This window comes from Notothenia rossii, assembly GCF_949606895.1.
Source record: "Notothenia rossii genome assembly, chromosome: 4".
Lineage (NCBI taxonomy): Eukaryota > Metazoa > Chordata > Actinopteri > Perciformes > Nototheniidae > Notothenia > Notothenia rossii.
Genome location: NC_136902.1, coordinates 11,739,899 through 11,763,446, shown reverse-complemented (window position 1 = coordinate 11,763,446; position 23,548 = coordinate 11,739,899). Strand labels below are relative to the sequence as shown.

Sequence of the window (23,548 nt, the reverse complement as noted above, 5' to 3'; positions counted from 1 at the left end):
GCCCCGGGGCAAACTGAGTGCATGAAGGATGTACAGAGAGCGCATGAATGTCACTGACTCGCTTGGCAGATGCCAGAGCCAGTAACAACACTGTCTTCAGTGACAGGTGTTTCATGTCAGCTTCTTCCAGGGGTTCAAATGGAGGTCGAGTGAGCCCATCTAAAACCACTGCCAAGTCCCATAAGGGCACCAGTGACCTGGAAACAGGGAGGAGCCTGCGAGCCCCTTTCATAAAACGGCAGACCAAAGGATGTTGGCTAGCCGTCTTTCCCTCAAAGCCCACGTGGCATGCAGCAATAGCAGCCAGGTACACTTTGATCGTAGAGAAAGCTCTGTGTTTTTCAATCAGGTCCTGTAGAAATGATAAAATCACCCCGACAGGACATTGAAAAGAGATGTGTCCCTTTGAAGGCACCACTCCTCAAACACCCTCCACTTACAGTCATAGAGGGACCTGGTGGAGGAAGCTCTTGCACTCTGAATAGTGTTTATCACCTTCTGAGGGAGCCCCACTGTATTCAGATTGTACCACTCACGGGCCAGGCCCATAGTGCCAAGCGCTCTGGGTGTTGGTGAAAGATCGTCCCCCCCGCCTGAGACAGTATGTCCCTGCGTAGTGGGAGCTGCCACGGCTGCCCGCACAGCAGCTGATATATCTCCGCCAGCCAATACATTGCAGGCCAGTGCGGAGCCATCAGGATCAGTGTGTGGCGTTGTTCTCTCACTCTGGCCAGAGTTGGGGGTATCAGAGCCAGGGGTGGGAACGCGTTCAGAAGGACCAGGGGCCAAACGTGCGCGAGCGCGTCCATGCCTAACGGTGCGTTTAAATCGCGCATTGAAAAGAACAGCTGACATTGAGCGTTTTCTTTTGATGCGAACAGATCCACCGCGGCTCGGCCGTAACGCACCCACAGCTGACTCACAACCATTGGATGCAGAGTCCAGTCTGCATATAGTGGTGCACCTCTGGACAGCAGGTCTGCCCCGAGGTTCATCTCTCCTGGTACGTGCGTCGCTCTCAGAGAGAGGAGACGTCCGCAGCTCCACAAGATCAGTTTGCGTGCCAGCATGTGTAACTGGAGAGAACGCAAACCCCCTTGGCGGTTTACATACGATATTGTGGTCGTGTTGTCTGTCCTCACGAGGACATGGTGTCCTCTGAGAAAAGGCAGAAAGCGTTTCAGGGTGAGGAACACCGCTAGAAGCTCCAGATAATTGATGTGTGACTGCTGGAGGTCTCTGCTCCAGAGACCCCTCACAGGTCGACCTTCGTATATACCCCCCCAGCCCGCCAGACATGCGTCTGTGGTGACCACCTTCTGCGATAGGACAACACCCATAGGCACGCCCCGTAAAAGAAAAGTCGGGTGTAGCCAGTGGCGCAGTGCCATTACGCATTTCATATTGACCATCACTCTCCGCGCGCCATGACGCGCGGGGTCCAGTCTGAGGGAAGCTACCCAGCGCTGAAACTCCCTCATGTGTAAGCCTCCCAGTCGTACCACCAGGATGACTGATGCCATGAGCCCCATTAAACGCAGACATGATCTGAAGAGAAAATATTTGCGTTGCTGGAAATGAGCGAGGCAAGCCCTGAAGGCTTTCACTCTTTCTGCTGACAGGCGGGCTGTAAAGGGCACCGAATTCAGGTGTAGGCTCAGGAAGAGTACAGTCTGGGTTGGGGACAACATGCTCTTTTCTGTGTTTATTACAAAACCCAGATCGAGCAGGTGTTTTACGAGGCCATTCGTCTGCGTAATAGCCTCCTGCTCCGACTATGCGAGAAGGAGCCAATCGTCCAGATAAGTTGCCAGGCGAATACCCTGTTGCCTTAACGGGGCTATCGCGGCTTACGTACACCGTACAAACTCTCGTGGGCTGAGAGACAGACCGAAGGGAAGTACTCTGTACTCGTAACAGACACCCTGAAAAGCGAACCTCAGATATTTCCTGTGTGGGTAATATACTGGGATGTGGAAATACGCGTCTTTCAGGCCGACTGATGTGAACCAGTCGTTCTCGCGCACGAGACGCAACAGAGATGTGTGAGTGAGCATTCTGAATTTGTATCTTTTGAGATATTTGTTCAGAGCCCTCAAATCTAGTATAGGCCGAATTCCGTTCCCTCCCCGTTTGGGAACGAGGAAATACTTGGAATAAAAGCCGCTCTGACTCTGTTCGGCGGGTATTATCGATATAGCCTTTTTTTCTAGTAGCGAGAGAATCTCTTGCTCCAGAATATGTGCCGATTCTCTCCGGGCTTGCGAATGCAGAATGCCCGAAAAGTGAGGGGGGATGTGAGACAACCTGAGCGGAGGACTGCCGCGGGGCCGTTGAAGGCGGCGGCTGGACCCTTCGGGGAAGACAAAGCTGGAGAGCCTCATCCTCCTTCTTTTTTGATTCGCATCTCAGCTGCATCGAAGCTAGAGCGGAGCCAAATATGCCCTCGGGAACAATAGGCATGTCCAAGACGTCCTCTTTTTCCCGGTCTGGAAGATTCGTCAGGTTGAGCCACCTGGCTCTCTCCTGTACAACCATTATCCCCAGTGCTTTGCCCGTGGCTTGGACTGCACAGCGCTGCACACAGAGGCAAATGTCCGTGATCGCTGATTTCGTCCCACACGGCAGGCTCAGGTTTGACCGTCATGTCCTCGCAGAGCTCCGCCTGGTGGGCGGTCAGCAGCGAGGAGACGTTGAGCGCCCTGGCGGACAAAGCTGCGGCTCTATAGGCTCGTTCGGTCATTGCTGACTGGAAGTGCTCTGCCTTTGCCGGTAGCGTGGGGTTCCTGCTCGGTGCCGAAGCCAGCCGCGGTTGGAGGTGGGCTGCCACCAGCGGCTCCATGGGCGGCATGCGGAGCAGGCCGAGTTTCTCCATGCCGTCACAGTCCAAAGAGGAGGCACCCTGGACTTGGGCCTTGTTGCTGAAAGGGCGGTCTCTCCACGAGACCGACACCTCGTCCAGCATCTCTGGAAAGACTGGGAGAAGCTGCCTCTTCATCCTTGCTGCTTGGGGCAAGGTCTTCCCCTCATAGCGACATCTGGAGGTCTCCTTGGCCACTTCAGGCCAGGGGATGTCCAGCCTGGACGCAGCGCGTTGGCACACGGCCTGCAAGTCCATACTGAGGCAGGGCGAAGCTGGTGTGCTTTCGCCCGGGGGAGCGGACATCGCCTCCGGCTTTGCAGCCTGAGCAGATGAAACGAAGATGTCATCTTCGTGCTCATCCGAGTCGGATAAGAGGAACTCAGAGGTATCCTCTTCATCCTCCTCCGTATAGTCCAGCTCCAGGACATCCTCCGTGGGTGGAACCACGGTGAGGTCCAGTTGGGAGCCCCAGCTTGACACAGCGCGGGGCTCCGCTCTCGCGGCCCTTGCCGCCACCGGGCCCCAGTCTGACACGGCGCGGGGCTCCGATTCCGCGGCCACCGCCGTTATTGAGCCCCAGCCTGACACAGCGCGGGGCTCAATCTCCGCGGCGGTCGCCACCATGTCCCGATTGCCGGCCGGCAAATCAACGGACATGAGGGGGTCCTGTCCCGACAGGCTAGCTTGGCGCGCTAGCCATCGGCGGAGGCTCTTGACGGTGAAGCGGGAACAATGCCCGCACGAACCGGGGTTATCAATAGCATCCTGGGCGTGTTTCAGCCCAAGGCAGGATAAGCAGACCTGGTGTGAGTCCGTGCCCGAGATCTTAAACCCGCAGCCGCAGAGCCGAGCCTCTGAGCCGAGCCTCCGAGCCTCCGACTCCCCTGGTGTGAGGGAGAGAAGGGTCCATCCTCGTTTGCCGGGGTGTCGGCGCGGAGGGACACGCTAGTAAATCCAGTAATGAGTGACCCGAAAGTAAAAATAAACATATTTATAACTAGTTTAGGTAGTTTGAGAGGTAATTAAAATAGCTAAGGGTGATGATCTGACTTGAAGTGTGTGTTTTGCTCCGTTCACCGCTGCATCACAGCGGGAGGAGCTACAGGTGAGCAGAGCTGCGTGTCTCCGTCCTGTCAGATTAGACTTCACTCGCGTTTATGTCCATATCGAGAGAAAGATAAATAATCTGAATTCAGTGTGCAGTTTACTTTGACGCGGGGGTTAGCAGCAGAGGTGGGGAGAGGCGGGGCTATTGCGTCATCATTATCAGAAAATGATCGTAGGCTATAGGGCTTACACACGGAGCCGGTGGACCCCCAAGAGCGTTGCGTATGCCGTTCGGTCTATATGACACTAAACAGTAACGCAAACGAACGTTTTTGTCCTCGTGTGGCCTAAATCACCCATGCATCTTTCCACTAATCTGTATGCTGAAAAACGTTTTGTACCTGCGATGTCCCACAGTTGGAGTCTGACTTTTTCTTTATCTGACCAGTGCAGCAGCTTCACAGCATAATCCACTAGAGAAAAAGAAAAACATTTTGTAGAGAAAAAAGAAGAAGCGAGAAGTAAGAGTAAAAAAACAGAAGTGGAGAAAGAAATCTGGGTTTTACAGATTTAAAAAAAACAGGGGAAAAAAACCCCCTAAAATTAACTCTCCAATTCAATACTTTTACTCTCAGAGAGAAGTTTACTCAAACAATCCTTAGCGAAGGAGCAGGATAATACTCTGTAAAACTGTTTATCAAAATGCAAAACATGCAAGAATCAGTACATTTAACAGATGGCAGCAGGGTGAACAGGCTTTGCTGGGGTGGGTAACTGAGAAGCCATCATATAAAACTGTGGAAAAGGGCAGGCCGTTTCAAAAAACATTTGGCAGGTGACTCGATGAACCATCTGTTTATCGCCTTGACGCCTTCTGCTGAATCCGATTGGGGAAGACTGAAAACATATTGAGATCGAGCAGTAAATCACCAGAGCAACCAATGTATCTCACATTAGAAGGCAACAATTGCCTCCATCCAATCCACTATTTACTCCAGCTTTACTGAAAGCTCAAAAATATGTTTAGGAAATCACCAAGCCATTTTTGCTATTGCTGTGCATTAATGCCGGACTATGGATAGTTTTAAAGGTCCCCTATTATACAGTTTTTTATCAATATATTATAGGTCTCAGATATTTACAAAACATGTCTCTGAAGTGTTTGGCTCCAAATACCAAACAGATCAATGTAGCATCCCATAATCCCCTCTGTTTCAGCCCTGTTTCAAAAGTGCTGATTCTCTGTCTTTTACTTTAGGGGTCTGCAAACTTTTTGACCAAAAGAACAATTTTGCCCCCTTTTCCACCAATTTGTTTTGTCTGGAACCGCAACACATATTTGATAGCTTGATAGCTTATAAAGTTGTGTATACTGTTATATCATAGACAAAAACTACAGTTTTTATGCATTTATTATTTATTACATTATAGAAAACTGTTTACCTCTAATAATAAACAAAGAACTCTTATAAGGAGAATTAAAAAAAATACACAGGCCTACTTTAAAATCAATTAAACACAGCACTTGGGGAGTCCTCTGCACATTTGAAGAAAATGAATAATTAAAATGGGCCCACTTTGACATAAATAAAACCGATGGCTGCACCCTAAAAAGAGTTAGGTGATTGAATTATGACTGAAGATCGTCAGCTGTCTTCCTCTTCCGTGTTTTTCCTCCAATACGTAAAGCTAAAGCAACTTCTCTCCACATATCAAACATACCGGTAAGCCAGCATCGTTTGCTGTGAATGCCTACCTTGTTTGGTTATTGGCTAATGGTTACACAAGCCAAACAATCGTTATGGCATCATAAAGTGGCCAAAATCTGATCAGCTCCTTTTCAGACAGGTTTTAATATAAATGGATCAGGACAAAAAGTGAGCAAATATTTTTTTCCTGAGACTTCTTTCAGAATCTCTTTACACAGGAGGGGACACTTATGTATAAAAGACATGACAAAGTGGATTTTGCACAATAGGTGACCTTTAAGAAAAGGACAAACACAATGTTTATTAGTTTTTTTACTGTCAATTGCTGCCACTATAGCTTTTTTTGTACCTTGCCTTTTTCAATAGGACATCAACAAGCACTTATTTAGTATGAAACAAGAATATCCATTGACAATATAGAACTGCTTTTATACATTAAATGAATGTATTATTATTGAGTAGACCTTGTTTATGTATATTCTTTGCATTTTCTCATGATCTTGATTTTGGTATCCCTGTTTTATTTTGTAGAATAGTCTCCTTGTAGCTTATTTTTTTTCATTTTTGCCTGCCCTCTCCAGCTGTGTCTCTTAAACGTTTCCGGTCAATGTTCCCGTTGTGTCCTGTGGTTCTGCGGTGTTTCCTAAGTGTGTTCATTCCCTGGATACATTCTAGTTGTCCCTTGTGGATTTGCTTCCTGTGTTCCTCGTGTCATCACAATTTGTTCTTCAATTAGTTTGTTGCTTAGGTTTAATATAACCTGAGCTCACTTAGTTTCATGTTTGCCAGTGTTAAAGCTTCAAAGAACACAATTCACCTTCTTTTATGCTCTTTTCTTTTACTTTCTGTTATGCTCTCTTTAAATAGACATAGACTATTTGAATCAACCATGAGATCAAATTGCCATTATCAGGTGAAAACCTGATTCAGGTACCCAAAGACCATTGCCATATATCCACATTGAGATACTGCACAGACACATTTTCTACAGAACACTGATGAAATAAAACAGCCCTACCTCCCATTGTCATCTTGTACGTCTTGTTGAACTGTCCGTCGACGTAGCGATGCAAAAACGAGGATTTCCCAACATTTCCATCACCAATAATCAGTATTTTAAGCAGGTGCTCATTCATAGCTCTCCTTTGTCAGACAATATTATCATGTGCCAACAGCTCAAAGTTCAGCAGCATGTCAGGAAACAGGATGTATGAGACAGTCGTTTTTCTGTAACTAACAAATACTTGACTATATTACAAGTGGACTTTGCTTTCTCTGAACCTTTCTACGCATTGGTTCAACCTAAACATTTAACTACCTGTCAGTCTGTCTGAAACTAATAAATCCAAGTTACAAATGCCCTTACCTCTAAACCCCAAAAGATGGTTAAGAAAACCCTGTGTCTCTATAGCGTATCAACTATGACACCTAGAATACATATTCCTAAACATAAACAGTGCTTCTCTACGTGTAGCACAGCACTCTGATCTACTTGTGTTGCTGTCTGGAAGGAAGTTATTATAAATCAACGTCATAAACCACGCCCTTATAGAACAGGAAGCTAAAACAGTTGATAAATCTGGGCAGATAACTTTCTCTCTCACAATATTCTCTAACTCCTCAGAATTAAATATATATACAATTAAATATCTTTAATGTGGAGTATTTGAAGGAGCTATGGTTTGGTGCATGTCTCTCTAAGACTTTAACATCTCATAACATTATCATATACTTATACTGCAAGAGAAAATAAACATATCACATGCTGGTGGTGTGACTGTCAACGTCTGGCTGTAAGAGGAACTGAAGCAAACGGTTTTTTTGCTCACTTTGAGGTAAAAAGGCCAACAGATCTGCCTCCACCAACCTCCAGTACTGACTACAGAAACATGAAGTGAGGTTGTGGAATTCAGATCTTCACATTTTTTAAGTTCATAATACTCCAAAAAGTGTGTGCTCAATGGCACTAGGTACTTTACTTTCCACCTTACAAAGAGACACAGCCTTAATGGTACTGTTTTATGGTTCCCCTTTTTGCATGCTTCTCTTCCTGTTTTTATGCAACCTCTCTCCTCACATTCATCCTCCTCCATTTTCCTCCACTTCACTCTCTCTCTTTTCCTGTTGTGCCTCCTTATTTTTACACAAGCACGCACGCACGCATGCACGCGCACGCACGCACACACACACACACACACACACACACACACACACACACACACACACACACACACACACACACACACACACACACACACACACACACTTTTCCCGGCCTGCCAACTAGGCCACTGTTACCGTCTATTGCACATGTTACTGATGCTGATTCATCATTGTTGGTGTGTTCTCATGTCATTGTTCTTTTCCCAGCATCAGATGGACTTAGGGTTGAAACAATTACTATTCTTGACACACCAACCCATTCCTAATGTGCTAAAAGTACCATATTCATTCTTTGGGTTTGGAATAAAAGGCACGGGGAGCCAAGAGAGAAGGTGGGTGCTTCAGTCGACTTGAAGTCCAGGCTGGTCTGAAATTTAAGGTGCAATTTGGCCTAATTGTAAAAGGAAAACATCCAAGCTCATCAACACATTTGGCAGATTCATAATTCTATGTTCCATAATGCAGACTTAATGTGTTGTCTCCTCACATTCTCAATTGATGCACAACTGATAAATACAGCAATGTTTGTTCAGTTGTCTGTGAATTTGTTATCTGATTTCAGTGTCACACACACATTAACCGAGACAAGGTTTGAGTCACGTTTGCATTTTGTCACCACCATGTCGAAGGTGGGACACAGATAAGGGTTTGGAGGATTTAAAAAAAGATTTGTTTTAAACATTGCCACTTGAAAAAAAAGTCTTTAAATTGTTAACAATTCTTAATATAACCTATTTTGACAAGTACATATTTTATAATGATCAATAAATGTAAATGCAAATATGATTTAAAATAAAAATAATTACGTCAGCAGAATCCACAAATGTGCATTAATGTACAGAAAACGTTAATGTTGCATAAACGTTGCATATTAATAAAAACAAATGCTAGACAACTTAATACTGTTCGATTTACTTTTTAACTTATAAGGTGATAGTCTGTTTTAAGGAATGACCATGTATAGTGCAGTCGACAGCATGTTATGTCAATGTCTGTTTTCATTCTCTCTGATACTTGTCTGACACCTAGTGGTCATATGACAAACTGCAACATCATCAATATTCAACAAGCTGGTTTCCACTGGTCAACATGATGTATTCTGTACACAAAAATCAATCATGTATCAGTTAAGCTGCTATAAACTAAATTAGGGATACAATATGTTGTTGTTTATGTTTGTTTATGTTTTAAATTATTTACCTAATAAGAACAAGATCAAGAGCTATTTCCACGATCTAAAGATTAAAAAAGTAAATAGCAAATAAATACAAAATGACACCAATGCAGAATTGCATTTTCCAGGACCTTAATATTGTTCTAAAAGCTTAATTTAAATTGATAGTTATTTAATACAAACTGCTTTTATAGCCCCTTTTTTGACAAATATAACAACATAAAGTAGAGAGGAACAGATGTTATATGTCAACATTATGACTGACAGACGAAGGGAACCTGCAGCCTGGAACTCTGGTTGTCACAACAAAAAATACATTTGATAATCAAACCCAGTAACTGGAGGAGTTTGAAATCCTCATGTATTACCTGTTTATTTTGTATTTTTCTTACATTTCACACAGAGGGGGTAAGTAGTTTTACATTAATTTAAATGTAGCTAAGTTATTTTGTATATTGGAAAACAATTATGCTTTGACATCTGATAATAAATCTTGAAAACTAATTCTGGCAGCATGTTACCCAGAAATGCAATTTCAATTCAAATAAATCAACAAACTTACCTGAACATCTTGACTGCACTTCTTTCAACCTTCTTTGTGATACTTAACTTTGTGCATAAACTGACACTAAAAAACACTTTTTTCTTTCCTGCAGATTTACCATCAAACACAAACATGCAACATGTGACTGTCAGGTTTCTCCTCTTCTTCCTCCTCCTCCTTCATCCTGTGACCTCAGTTGACCTGGAGGAGGTGGATAAGGTGTCGGTGGAGGTTGTTGTTGACAGCTCCCCCTGCAGCGCTACCTGTGGTCTGGGTGTTAAAACTCAAACCCTCTGTCTGTTAAAGGATGGCAAGAAAGCCATGGAAGAAGATGTGAGAAGTAAAGATGAAACAGAGGTACTGTGGTTGTCTTAAACATCTAACACTAAATCATTGACAAATGCAAGAAGGAAAATAACTACATTAAAGGTCTCCTATCATGCAAAATCCACTTTTTAGGTTCTAAAAATTGGGTTTTGCATGATTTTCATGTATTTTATACATACACATGTCCCCCTCTGTGTAAAGAGATTCTGAAAGTTTCAGGAGAAAAGATTCTCTCTCTTTTTGTCCTGATCCATTTATCTAAAAACCTGTCTGAAAATGAGCTGATCAGATTTTGGCCACTTGATGATGTCATAACGTTTTTTTGGCTTGTGTAACCATTAGCCAATCACCAACCAAGGTAACCCCCCCCCCCACACCTTATCACCTGAATCTCCTCCTAGAGCACCTTTGTGTTCTTTGTAACCAAATCTCTCTCAGAGGGGCGTGGGGGGAGGGGCTCCTTATTTTCATCTGAAGTAACAGACAGAGAATCAGCACTTTTGAAACAGGGCTGAAACAGAGGGGATTATGGGTAATGCTGCATTGATCTGTTTGGTATTTGGAGCCAAACACTTCAGAGACATGTTTTGTATATATCTGAGACCTATAAAATATTGATGAAAAACAGGATGATAGGGGACCTTTAACATGAATCATTCTCGTTTGCATGTGGAAATTGCTTAATGAAAGGTGTCGGAGGAGTGTCGTGTGCGTAAGCTGAGCTGTCTGGAGTCGTGGCAGTGTGGACTCAGGACCATGACTGTGACTCTAGGAGAGAGAGTGGAGATCGACTGTCTGGGAGAAGTGATGCAGGCGATGGGGAGGTTCTCCTGGAGGTGAGGATGAGGAGGAGACTGATTCATGTCTTTTGATTGCAAACAATGGGGGGAAGAAATCTTGCAATTGTCATGTTAGATATAACACAGTCTCATCCTGAAAAACTAGATATCTATTGCAGAATAAAATGAAAAGTTTTGTAATAATTTTTGAAGGGTGTTAACCAGCCCAAGGCAAAACTGAGCTGTGGGTCATTATTCAGCCTTCCCAATAAAAAGCCCTTTCAGTTTGGCTATAAAATTAAATTGTATTTTAGAATATGCATTAAGCATTATAATCACTGAATTATTGATAGAGGTATCAAAACTAGATTTTAAGACATACAAATAGAAATACGGAAAACACTTAAATGAGAAACTAAACTGAACATCGTCTTTGTCTGCCCTCCAGTTGTGAACTTGTTGTGATGTACAGATGTGCTCCCTGACCCTGTGACATCACTTGTGGGTGGGGTTAAAGGTGCAGCACTTCTGAATAAACCCAACACCCATTAGTAATGCTGGTGGGGGTCAGAGGTCAAACAGGCCTGAAAACATTCGATCCATAGGGGCCTTATGTCAAGGGCCGCGGGAAAGTATCCAACAATGTATTACCTGTAATAACAGACCTGGAATACCCGGAATGATGTCTATATTCATGTACAAATGCACTTTATATGCATACATTTGTAGCCCAATAATGGGACTAAAACAGACGGATGCAAAAACCGTCATTTTTGTTTTTGAAATTTTCCGCAAGTTGTTGCTTTCTGCCATTTAGAGATGGGATTAAAATGAAAGAAAAATGGCTTGTTTTGCCAAAGTTGAGGTTGTTCCATAGATTCAGAACCACCTGTAACTGCGGCAGGTCTTTGACAGAGGGCTCTGCTCAGTGAGATGTTTTCTTTAACGGCTCAGGGTGTCATGGCGTTATGCCCGAGGAATAATCAGCTCTGACGACACTCTGTTTGCTCGCTGGAACGCCCCTCTGCTGGAGCGTGTGATTCTGGACCCTGTGATGGAGGAGGACGCAGGTAAACACTCCGATGCATGTGCTCACACAGAAACTGAATTTAGTTTTCCATTTCTAAGGAGAGGTGCATGTATACGATTTTTTTTAAACACACATTACTTTTACTCTCAAAGGTTAACCAGAACATACAGTATGTTATGTCAGAAGTAATTTGATGTGCTGCCGTTTGCCTCACTTGTTTTATATAATGCCATAATGAAAGCTGCACAAACAAAGTAGCATCATTTTCAGGTGAGGTTTAAAAGTAATGTCTATGGTGTTTATACGGTAGACAAAGAAAGTTTCAACATGTAATAATTTCACAATAATATCCTCGAAACAGCACTGAAATTCTCACCAAGACATTCCCACAAAGAGAAACTCACAAAAGTCCGGAGCGCACGTTCACACACAGACATAAACACACCTCCTGCCTGTTGAATGAAAGGACATCATTTTAAGCGCCGACTAATCACCATGTTATATTTCAGGTACTTATTGCTGTGTCGTGCAGGATGCCAGCTTCCGCAGGGTGAAGAGGGTTTACTGGGGGATCCGGGTTTTGCCATCCTCTGTACTCAATCTGGACTACGAGAGCTCTCTGGCCCAGTGGGACTCTGGAAACCAAGAGCAGAACCAGACCGAGTCAGACCAGAGAACGCCTCTGATTTACACTGTACGGTTTATTCAGGAAGGGATGGATTTGGGGAAGCAGTCATGCACTAAAGATTATTTTGGGATTTGCTTCAAGTACTATTATGTACGAATGGAAGACTTTGTGAATCCTCTTTTAATCGTCAAGCAAGTAGCCTACACACACAGTGAACATAACACACTGTCTTTATCCCATTTTAGTATGAGGAGCAGTGGCCAGCTATTATACTGTATATACAGTGCCTGGGGAGCAGTGTGTAGGTCTGGTGCCTTGCTAGGGCATTTTGGCATCCCAAAGAGGCAAATGAACACCTCTCCAGGCACTTGAACTGTCAACCCTCCATTTCCCAAGCCAAGTCCCTCAGATTGAGCTACTGCTGCCAAGATTACATATCGTTTTAAAGCCCTTAGAAACAGCTTGTCCACGGATTCAAAGCACTTAATAAAACTAAATTCAGCAGAATTATTTCATAACGATCTCTTTTTTTCCACTTTTTTTTTGGAGCCACCAGTGCCCTTATTGAAGTGACAGTATTGAAAGGGGAAACCAGAAGGCGTGGGTAAATGGTCCCAGGCCGATTTTGAGCCTGAGTCTTCTGAATGAGGACCAAGCCGTAGTACATGGGCTATAGCTCAACCATGCTAAAGGGCAGCCCTATATATCCTTCTTATCAACTGTGCATTTGTTGTGTCTGAACACTCAGGTGCTGATCAGTTTGAGCCTGGCGGGCGTTGGTGCTGGATTGATGCTGCTGGGCCTCTGGTGGACACTGAGGACGAGAGAGTTCATGTGCTAACACAGTTATAACTGACCTTCCATCGCTCACCACACAGGCAATTACATTTCTGCACAAACAAACTCTTACTCTACACTACCTGCTCAGTAGCAGACCATAGACAGGCTTGTTAGAGACTGCCTGCTGAACACAGTGGAGCATGTAGCCACTGAAAACAAGGTATTTCCCTCAGGAGTTGGTAGAGACCAACAAGACCTCCAAAAAGAGAGAATAAAAGAGATCGGGTGGACACAAACAAGACTCCAAATGATTGATGATGTCGTTGCTGGATGTGAAAATGAGGGATTGGTTGTAAACACGTTCGCAGAATCAGATTAAACGGTAATTATGTGAATGTTGTGTTCTCATTACCCATAAGGATCCTAGTTTTAAGTGTTATTTGGGCAATTATGCGTAATTAGATTTAGATTCATGTGATTTGGATTTTATTTGAAGGCGGTTTGTCTCTTCATTAGAAGTACAAAGATGACAGTAAGCAATAAGAGATGTAATAATAATCCCCAGCTGGGAACATTGCAGGTTAGAACATCTCAGACCCCTCGGCTACTAGACCAACACTGCAAAATACCCTTTTCCATCAACAGAAAAGAAATCCATTCAAAATGCCCGTCTTTTTTTCTCTAACAGTACATTGCATCTGCCAAGGAGACAGGTAGATTAACAATTTGATAAAAGTAGGCTTTGCAATCAGAGGACAGAATGCTTTTTCCCCCACAGGAGACAGGTTGACATGTCAGGGAGCAGAACAAAGCCATTGTTAATGTTGTTAGTAACACCTGTGTTTTCCTAAGACACGTCAACATGTGTGCTGGGATAAGAACAGATGAAAAGAGAGAATCTTTGACTGATGGATGGAGTTTAGTCATTTATCTACATGATGTAATTTTGATCACATCTGAAATTGAAGTGAATCCATTGCCATGTTGGACACTAGTTATTACACAGCCAAATTAGCTATTTACAGGTGACCTGGCTCAGAAGGCCACAACAAAGAGGAGACACAACACATTAACGGGTAGAGAAAGGTGTTTATTTGCACCAACAAGTCACATAAACACTGGGTATGCTCATCAGAGCCGGGTGCCTGCAGGAGAAAGCAGGGAGCGAACAGAGATGAGCAGAGAGGCTTTAAAGAACTGCAGGACACCAAACCCAGGTGTCCAGAGTTACTGCAATCAATGCAGCAAGTGCAGCACAGACACATTCTCTCCACTGATGAACCTACAGGGGCATCACAACAGGGTGTGCAGTATATAGCTTTGCAGAGACATATGCTCCCAGGAATTCATAGACTATTTCCAACCGGGCATCCATTATACACAGATACACACAGCTGCCCAGAGAGGTAATATTGTACACTATTTGACATGTGGTGTTGCAGAACGTTGAATGTTCTTTCCTCTATTATAACCATTCAAATTAATATAAACAAGCAATATTACTGTAGAATGTTTTTTTTTACTTTACATTTTTAGTACATATTCCTGACAATACTTCTGTATTTAGGATTATAAATGCAGGACTTTTACTTGCTCCATACACTATTATGAAGTTAGCTTAATATGTGCAAGAAAGCTGAGAAATAAGCGCAAATAAAAGCCCTTGTAGATGACATTGCTGATTAAGGGTGTAGCACAAAACCACTGAGGAAAACATCATGAAAACATTGTTATAATGTTTTGCAAGAGATTAGACTAGCTGTTCCAGGAGATGGCAGTATAGGTTCATAAAGTGCTTCTCGAACGTGTGAGGTTGATTATGAACACATTTTTATATTTCCAATATCAGACAAAGCTCCTAATGGGCCACAGCTGCCACAGTGCAACGAATCTGATTGATAGGGAGAAAAGAAAGCGGACCCTCTCAAAGATAAAGAGGATGTATAGCACATTTTAAATGCTCATTAAACACACCAAAAAATTATAATTGGATGGATGAACAATGTATGCAGCTTTGTAATTATTATATTCATAAACCATTCATGGGAGTGATTTTTGTTCTGTGGCTTACTGTACACGTATCCTTTAATTGCTCGCGGTTTCATATTATAACCAAGTTTCAAAGTTCATCTCAGAGTGAAAGTGGTTTGTAACTTGTCGATGATTAAGCTTTGGTACAAAGACTCTTTCCAGAGGGGACGTGGTGTATTACACAAAAAGCATAATGGAGTATGGCCACAGATGAAACTTGTGCTTTTCTTGTATTGTACTTCTTAAATATAGATAAAAACAGATATTTCACAGTATTCAGGTTTTAGGAAGCCCACTTTTCAAACAAATTCAGTCAATTCAAGTTGAATTTTTTTCCTATAAAATCTAAGTAGATAAGAAAAAAGCCCAATAACTTATTTTCATAACAAGCTTGAAATAAACCCTTCCTATTTCCTCTTATGCTAATCCATCTGAGGCTGGAATGGAACCCTATGGAGAGCTGTGATGTAGGCTGTTGTTTTTCTTAAAGCATGTTCAAGTATTAAGCATAATTTACCCACATTTGATTTATTTTGCTGACTTAAAACTGAACTTATGAGGCAGTAGACCTCACCTCACTTCAGTGGCCCAGCCTTTCGTATATTTTTCTGTATGTGGCTCTCAGTGAAAAAGTTTGGACACCCCTGGATTACACATTTTAAAACAAGAGTAAAGTGTGCTGCTGGTGAACTGAAGACATTTTTCACTGTATCATTTCAAAAACTATTTTTTATAGTAGCGTTTGTTGCAGAAAAACATAGAACTATCATCGGGGACATAGCCACTATTTAGGACAAGACAATTATTATCCTCAGTATTTAAGGACACTTCTTACAATGTGTGGTTACAATTTCCAATCACCCAATGGTGCATTCAGTATCCTTATATCCTAGCCACTCCTCTGGTACTTGATAAACTTGTAAAACAGTGAATAAAAAAGTTAATTGTACCTTCCCCTTTGCATCATTAATAATTCTCCATACAAATACAGTGTAACACAGTTATGCATAATTAAAAGGCTTTTTTTGCTGATATTGCATCTATTTAAAGGGGCCATATTATGCAAATGTTAGGTTCCTATTTGAATTTTGTGAGTCTACTGTGACACGATTTAATGTTCAAAAAGCTCTTCATTTTCCCCTGTCTGAAACCAGAGCCCAGTCTGCTCTGATTGGTTAGCAGGCCGGCTCTGTTGTGATTGGTCAACCATAGATGTCCCGCCTCTTAGCCCATTAAGTACAATGTTTTGGAGTACTAGCCAATAGAAGCGCGGCTGTTACATAGTGATGTCACAGGGATGTTACAGAAGTAATAAAGGAGTCCAATTTGAGCCTTTACAGACTATTTACTTGCACAAAAACATATATAACACACAACAGGAAAGAGAAAAGGCACATTTTGAGATCATCAGAGAGAGAACGGTGGTGAGGATAGAAGATGTCTTTGCTTGTGTGTGATGAGTGTATTTCTGTTTGTTATTGTGGGAGGAATAGAGGCAAATTAGAGACTCCGGGGAAATATCACAAATTCAATTAGGATGATATGCTTACCGTAATTCATTCATTTCCTCATGGAACTGTCCCTACTAAACCCAGAAGAACGTCATTTCCCTGTGCTTATTTACAACATCATTCTGACAGATGTAACTGTTTTCCCAGCGCCTACTGCACAATTTAATTACAGCTCAAATGACCCATACTAGGACACATTATACTCTGCACTGTAATGTTTTCATTGGATAAATAAAAGGTGATATCTCCAGAACATATGCCTGCAAAAAACGTTGTGAAAGGTAACGAGAGCAAGGAGTCCAGATGTTAGATGTTGATTAAGACAACGCTGAGCCCCGGAGAGATGCGTTCAAAAATTACTCTTTTTTTTTTCTTGGTTTTCTAAACTACAACACCTAAATTAAACTGTTGCTGTTGAAAAGTACAGCATGTTATATGTATGCTTCACTAATCATCAATATCAACAGCCGTCAATCCAAAAATCAGTGATGGAAAAAACTAAGTATACAGTAGGTGCGATTTTGAGGTACTTCTACTTTTTGTTCATCCATTTTATGCTACTTTATAATTCTCGCACCATTGTTTTGCAGCTATAGTTACATTGTAATAGTCAGATAAAAGAGACCCTGTGGAGTTCTCTTGCAAAGAAACAAAATGTATGTTTGGATTAAGTTGGAGAGTTATTGTTTCTAGTAATAATAAGGAAAAAAACGGTATTCTTATTCAATTTGAGTAGTTTTAGGGAAGAACAAATGTGTGGTACACAAAGAGATCTGGGAAAGGGTTAGTGTCGTGAATGCTATGATGACTAAAGAGCTCACATTGTGCATTAAAAATAACTTTAAGAAAACCCTCCAAAAACCCATACATAAGTATGTGTTTGAAGGATATTTAAAGGGAGGGAATCCTCATGACACGCATTTTTTTTTTTTTTATCATCCGATAAAACAGACCAGTCTCTGCCAGTCTTTTTCTTTTTTTTTTTAATCCGATGACGTTATCAGTGATTTTAAGCTGATTAATTATCGAAATAACATCAACCCTGTGGGCGGTGCCATTTTGACGAGTCACATGACTTATTTTACCGGACGTGACGTGAACTATGCGTTTGGTGTCGAGGACAAATTGACGTATGTGCTTTGTTCATGTTGTTTACTGTAGTTACTCTCACAATTCTATTGAAATATGCCTCTGTGGTGACACCATATTGGGGACCATAATTCACCTTGTTTGTGTTGTTGCTACAGGGACCCTTTATGGGAAACACCGGTAGCGTTAGCTAGTCATTCCTGCTAGCTTGTCAATGAGAGCAGTTCATGTATTAACCTCCGAGTGTTTAATGGATAATAAAGTGTGGAAGTCCATTCTTAATACACCGCCTCCGACTCCCTTTTCACGGCACTACACCTCAATGTATCGCGAAACATTGCCACAATTCGGATAGGAACAATCCATGGAATGTTCGGTTCCATCTATTGCCAACGGGGAAGTACGTTCGGAGGCAGTGGCTAGCGAAATGTGCTCGGCCCGAACCGAAAGATCCACAGGCGCAAGTATGCAGCGAACATTTCAAGTTTCCGGACGACTACTCTGAGAGTATGATGAAACATAAAATGGGATTTATTAATCAACCATTACTTAATGGGGATGCAGTGGCATTATTTTAAGGTGTCCGAAAAAGACAGTAAAATAGCGGAATGCAACGTGTGCTTCGGTGAGCGGAGCGAAACACACAAAAGTTAGACCTACACTTCGCTATTTTATCTACCTCTGGAACAAGCTAAACTAGTTATAAATATATTTATTATTCACTGTCGGGTCACTCATTACTGGATCAGTGAGCTGCATGAGACGATACTGACAGGCTATCAGGAGAGGGAGAGAGAGGGGGATTCCCCTGTGTGCAATCCAAGTCGTCTGTGAACAGTTTATTTTCAAGCTCTTCAAGCTCATGACAACATATGTTCATAAGAGGACTGTCCATGGCTACTCACCGATCGCAAGTACACCATTCATGTACAGGTCTCCCTACCCGAAATCAATTGCACGAGTAAAGGGATCGTCTCCAGCAAGATCACCGTGCTGTTCATCCTCATCGTCACTGTCCCTGGATTCCTGACGGTTCTGGCCACTCGGCTCGAACCTGTATGGCTGAATTCCCCCATCCAATCTCTCCACATTGCTCAAAACTTCTTCCTCGGCTGACGAGTCCGAACTCAAATACTGCGCCATGTTTTCGTCGAATGAGCTGTTTGTGTGTTTCATAGACTGTATATATAAAGGGAGTGTTTACAAAGTGAACGCATAGATGACGTCACGACCTAGTTTTTCGGATCACGTGACTACTGAAAATGGCCAAAATGGCAGCTGCCTGACGGAATATACAGGTTTTGATAAAAAAGATCTATACAATCATTATTTACCACGGAATATCGCTGATTTCTTCAGGGTATGGTTTAAACATAATGTTTCACTAAATACTGAAGTTTTGATTAAATATCTAATGAGTGGAGCCTTCCTTTAATAAGTAATTGAAATGGTTGTGGTTTAATTGTTTGTTTTTAAGAGAGCGTACAATGTCCACAAATCTAGGAAAACATTTATTAATAATTAAAGAGTAAATCACTTATACAATTAGACATGAAACATGAATACTGAAGATGCATATTGTTTTAACTGGAAATGTTGAGCTTTTTGCAGTATGTTTTAAACTTGTAAAGTAGGTTTTGTGCTGGGGGCGAGTTGGGGTCCTAGAGTTTGGACAGGTTGTTTAACAGATCTGTAAGTACGTGTGCAATCTCAACAACTGAAGTGAATTAAAAAGTCTGTTTCATGGACATTGTTTACAATCAAAGAATACAAAATGAGAATTTAATCTAAAAGAATAAACTTTGTTGGGCCAGCTGTTTTTCTACAGTGGATGGTTGACATGTTAAATCAAAAATGTTATCAATATACAGGAATGGAAAACATAAAACACATTAGTCTGTTATAGAGTGCCACACATCAGTGCTCAGTAGTTGTTTTTTAGTACATAGTTTGTTCACCCTGAAAAAAGACGAAATTAGGTATAGTTGATGGACATTATTCTGCAACAATGCACAAAGGAAATGAAGAAGTAGATATGTTTTGTTTTATTCTGCGTAATGATTACACCCTCTGGGCTATTTAACTCTCCCTGTTGCCGGTTGCTCCTGGATAGTCAGCGGAAAATAAATAGATAAATGGATAAATACACAGAAAACTAGCAGCCGGGATGTATAAAGAGAATATTGCAATTATACCAGATTTTTGCTTCCGTCATATTTTGTCTTTAATCACACTTTAGAGATTCTCTTCTAGGTTAAAGCTGCTCAGGTCTTTATTCTTCCTGATTTTATGCCAAACTCCTATGACAGTTCTTATTTTGCAACGTCATTACTGAGATTAACATTTAACTGTTGCCATGGAGAGAAAGCTCATTATCACGTCTCAATGCCTATAGGATCGTATAGCTGATTACATATTGGAGCTAATCTGCAGATTCATTTTCTAGAAAGGACCTTTTTAAGGGAATGAGAGAGGATTTAGAGGATTGGGAAGTCTATAGCAGCTGTTTTTTTATTTAACTGCATCATTGTGTGCAGCCTGACTAAGGGATACTGGCACAGACATTTAAAGCAAGCATCATCTTATTTTCAGTGTTAAAAAAATATAGGGACTCTAGTTTGAACCTGCCATTGAACGTTTTAAATGAATGTTGCAGAACAAAGCCGACAGCCTCTGAAAAAAACAGTCCTTCAGAAGATAATTCGATGGGCACTTTTATGGACGCTAAATGGTTTCTAGGCTAGGGACCAGAGAGAAAAGAGTGGCTTTCATCAGGTTCGGCTAGTTAAATTATCATTAATTAATGCCTGGGGCAGATAGCATTTTGCACAAAGTAATTTTCCGTTCTCTCTTTCTTCCTCTGTGAACTCCAGTCCAAAAGTGCCACACATTACATTACGTCTACTGCAAGGCTTGAGCTTACAGTTTACATGCTTTGGTCTTTTCAGCTTGCAAAAAGATGTGAATTGAAAAGATAACAAGCATTAATAGTAGAGGGGGAAACAAATCACTAATAGTAGAGCACTAAATTGCAGGGAAAAAGACACACCATTAAGCAATTTCTAAAACTACAGGTCAGAGGGGGAGCATTGCTACTACAGACATTTAGTCTGTCATGTCCATTTTTGCAAGCAAGACTGCAGTAAAATGAAAGTTCACACCATGTTTATAATTCATACTTGTATTTTGGGTTTCCACAAATATGTTCAAATGCTTTAATGTAAAATCGATTTTTCTTTGTCACACCCACTGTCTGAAACTTTGCATCATAGCATGCTGCCACAGAATTATGTTGCTAGTCGTCAGTGTGTTAGTCCATGTTTACTTCCTGTTAGATGATATCATTCATTTACACTGCAATCAAAAATGAATTGATGCTGCGTTTTCATTTTGCATTCAGTTGCATTTAGTGAAAAGTGTACTCCAAGGAAAAAAGTATGAAAACATGCTTCAGCGGGATTGTTCACTCAAAACAGTCTGGACACTTCTCACCCTCAACAATCACCTTCTTGACTAACGAAAGTTGCGGGACTTCAGGATTGTTGTTGCTCGGTGGGGCGCAACTATATAAAATGAAAGTATTACAACAGTTGTTAATTTTCACTATTTCACGAGCCTAGTTCTATTGTTGTGAACAAGAAGCCGCTGTTTATTTGATTGGGTTAATTGAACAGTCTGTAATTATTTTTGTACTGCTGTAACAAATCAGAGCAATTATTTGGTATCTGAATTTGGCTCAGTGTATTTCTCGCATCTGATACTTTTAAAGTTTTTATAAAGCCCTCAGACCTGATTTATTAAAAAAAACAAAAACACATTTGATTAAAAAATGTATATCAAATAGGACCTTTATTTTTGAGGGATTCCTTTTCCATAACAGGATTGTTGATGTAAGAATAATTGCATTTTAAACACAAAACACCTTTTTTAACAGTGTTGTGGTTTGTGTCCTTATTTTCTGAACCCACTCAATATCCACAGATAATTAGTAGACCAGAGGCCTGTACTACAAAGCCGGATTTTTGCTTAGCGGGCTAAGTTCTGGGTTTCCGGTCCTACGACGCTCGTTCACTTCTTGCCGGGCTAGATCTCCATGGCAACTTATGCTGAACGGCTAGCCTGGTCCGGAGCAGGATAGGTTGCAGGCTAAGAGATCAACTCAGTGAAAGCACCGCCTGCTGAACAATCAGAGCTCAGTGTGCAGAGTTTAAAGCTATGAAGTGTCTTGATCTGTCTGTCTTGTGTTTTGTCTTGTCTAGGTCTGTCTTTGGTTTTCTGTCTGTGTTGTGTTTTGTCTTGTCTAGATCTGTCTTTGGCTTCCTGTCTGTGTGTTCCCTCCTACCTGATTTCCTGATTGTGTTCACCTGGTGCCCCTGTTTTTTCTCCTCCCTCCTCACCTGTCTCTTGTTTCTTTGATTAGTCCTGTGTGCATTTAGGTTCGTTTTTTCCTGTTAGTCTTTGTGAGATCCTTGTTTGTCTTTGACTGTGTTCACGGGGTAGTGTTCTGTTCTTGACAATTTAACCTTGGAATAAAGGTATTTTCTGTGAAATCTGCATTTGGGTCCTGCCTGCTTCACTCAACCCTGACAGAAGGATCTCACCAAGAATGGACCCAGCAGACAGCTTGTACGAGGTGACGTACAATTTAACATGCTTGAAGAATGACTTTCGATATATGCCTCCAGTAGTGAAGAGAGGCAGTCAATTATTTCTACAGCACGCCAAGAAGTAACTTCAAGGCCCTGGTTAAGGGAGTTGCTACCCGAGTGGGTGGAGGACTTTTTTGGTAGCTTTGAGGTCAAACCTGTTTCCGGGCCTGCTAGCCCCTGGCATGCTAGCCCCCTGCCTGCCAATTCCCAACCTGACACCATATGTATCGGTGTGTTCTGTCTGGAGTCAGCCCCTGCTTCTTCCGCATGTCCTGCTCCTGTCCAGGATCCGTTCTTGGGTACTCGTCTGGCTTTTAGAGGTCCACGGAGCCTCCAAAAGGCTCCTAAGAGAAGGAGGCGCAAGTCCAGGCTAGCAGCCCGAGCCCCAGAAGCCATGCTTTGGGCTCCAGTACAGGCCCCAGCAGCCATGGTTCTGTGCTCCAGTGCCGGCCCACACAGCCATGGTTCCGTGTTCCGGTTCCTTGCCCAGCAGCCATGGTTCCGGCTCCAGAACCGGCCCACACAGCCATGGTCCAGGCTTTCTGGCTCCAGTTTCAGCTCCAGTACTGGCTCCCCGGCCGACGCCAGCCCCGTGTCATGTCAGTGGTTCGGCCAACTCCAGCCCCTTGTGTCCTGTCGGTGGTACGGCCCACTCCAGCTCCCCGTGTCCTGTCGACGTACCGGCCGACTCCAGCACCTTGTCTCCTGTTGGCTCTCCGGCCGACGCCAGCCCCCCGTGTCCTGTCGGCGTTGCGGCCGACTCCAGCTCCCCGTGTCCAGGGCTCTCGACTAACTTTTTTCCCCATCCTCCCGGAACCGTCCCGAAATACAATCTAAGCCATCCCGAAATTAATGTGGACCGTCCCGAATTTAAAATATTAGTTTTTCTATATTATCATTAGTTAAAATCATTCAAAGTTACCTTTAACATAAATACAACATCATACAAATCATTAGATGATAATTCATCAACCTTTTTATTTTAGTGAATCAGTCAAACACATAAAAAAATAATATATTTTAAAAACACACAAACAAGAAAGTTACTCCAAATGTAATCCAGTCAAGTCCCATCCAATTAACAAAAATCCAACACTCTGTCCTGAAGACAGAACCCAGAGTAACCAGTAACCAGGATGACTGTAACACAGTCAGGAGACCTTGACACATTAATTAGTCTTGGAACTGGGGCCTTCTGTTCCTGCAGCCACTACTCCACCACTT

General features: G+C 42.4%; 2 protein-coding genes and 1 long non-coding RNA gene across 11 annotated transcripts in view; 1 reads left to right on the top strand and 2 right to left on the bottom strand.

Annotated features, from left to right (window-relative positions):
• LOC307037339 (ras-related protein Rab-7L1-like) overlaps positions 1–23,548 on the bottom strand; it is a 584,338-nt gene that overhangs the window by 26,322 nt on the left and 534,468 nt on the right. The window contains exons 1-2 of one of the 6 annotated variants that reach the window (XM_079678150.1): positions 6,638–7,732; positions 4,312–4,383 (exon numbers count right to left, since the gene is read on the bottom strand). The exons of the other annotated variants lie outside the window; for them this stretch is intronic. Of the exons in view, the coding sequence (XP_079534276.1) occupies positions 4,312–4,383; positions 6,638–6,755 (190 nt within the window). The 5' untranslated portion in view covers positions 6,756–7,732. Of the gene's footprint in view, positions 1–4,311; positions 4,384–6,637; positions 7,733–23,548 lie in introns of those variants that run through there. 6 annotated transcript variants of the gene reach the window in all.
• tmem81 (transmembrane protein 81) lies at positions 3,356–13,745 on the top strand. Of its 4 annotated transcripts, XM_079678145.1 has the most exons (6): positions 3,356–3,669; positions 9,613–9,857; positions 10,518–10,663; positions 11,561–11,676; positions 12,146–12,330; positions 13,013–13,745. In XM_079678145.1, exons 1-6 carry the CDS (start codon positions 3,486–3,488, stop codon positions 13,103–13,105), a joined length of 969 nt encoding a protein of 322 aa, XP_079534271.1. In that variant the 5' UTR covers positions 3,356–3,485; the 3' UTR covers positions 13,106–13,745. The 4 variants fall into 4 exon arrangements, with proteins under 4 accessions (XP_079534271.1, XP_079534268.1, XP_079534270.1 ...); XM_079678142.1 differs by having other exon boundaries at positions 12,146–13,115; XM_079678144.1 differs by having other exon boundaries at positions 3,529–3,838; positions 12,146–13,115.
• LOC307037346 lies at positions 11,126–18,809 on the bottom strand. Its single transcript, XR_013807658.1, has 3 exons — positions 18,581–18,809; positions 12,131–12,271; positions 11,126–11,655 (listed from the first exon to the last, which is right to left on the bottom strand). It is a non-coding gene; the product is annotated as an uncharacterized lncRNA (long non-coding RNA).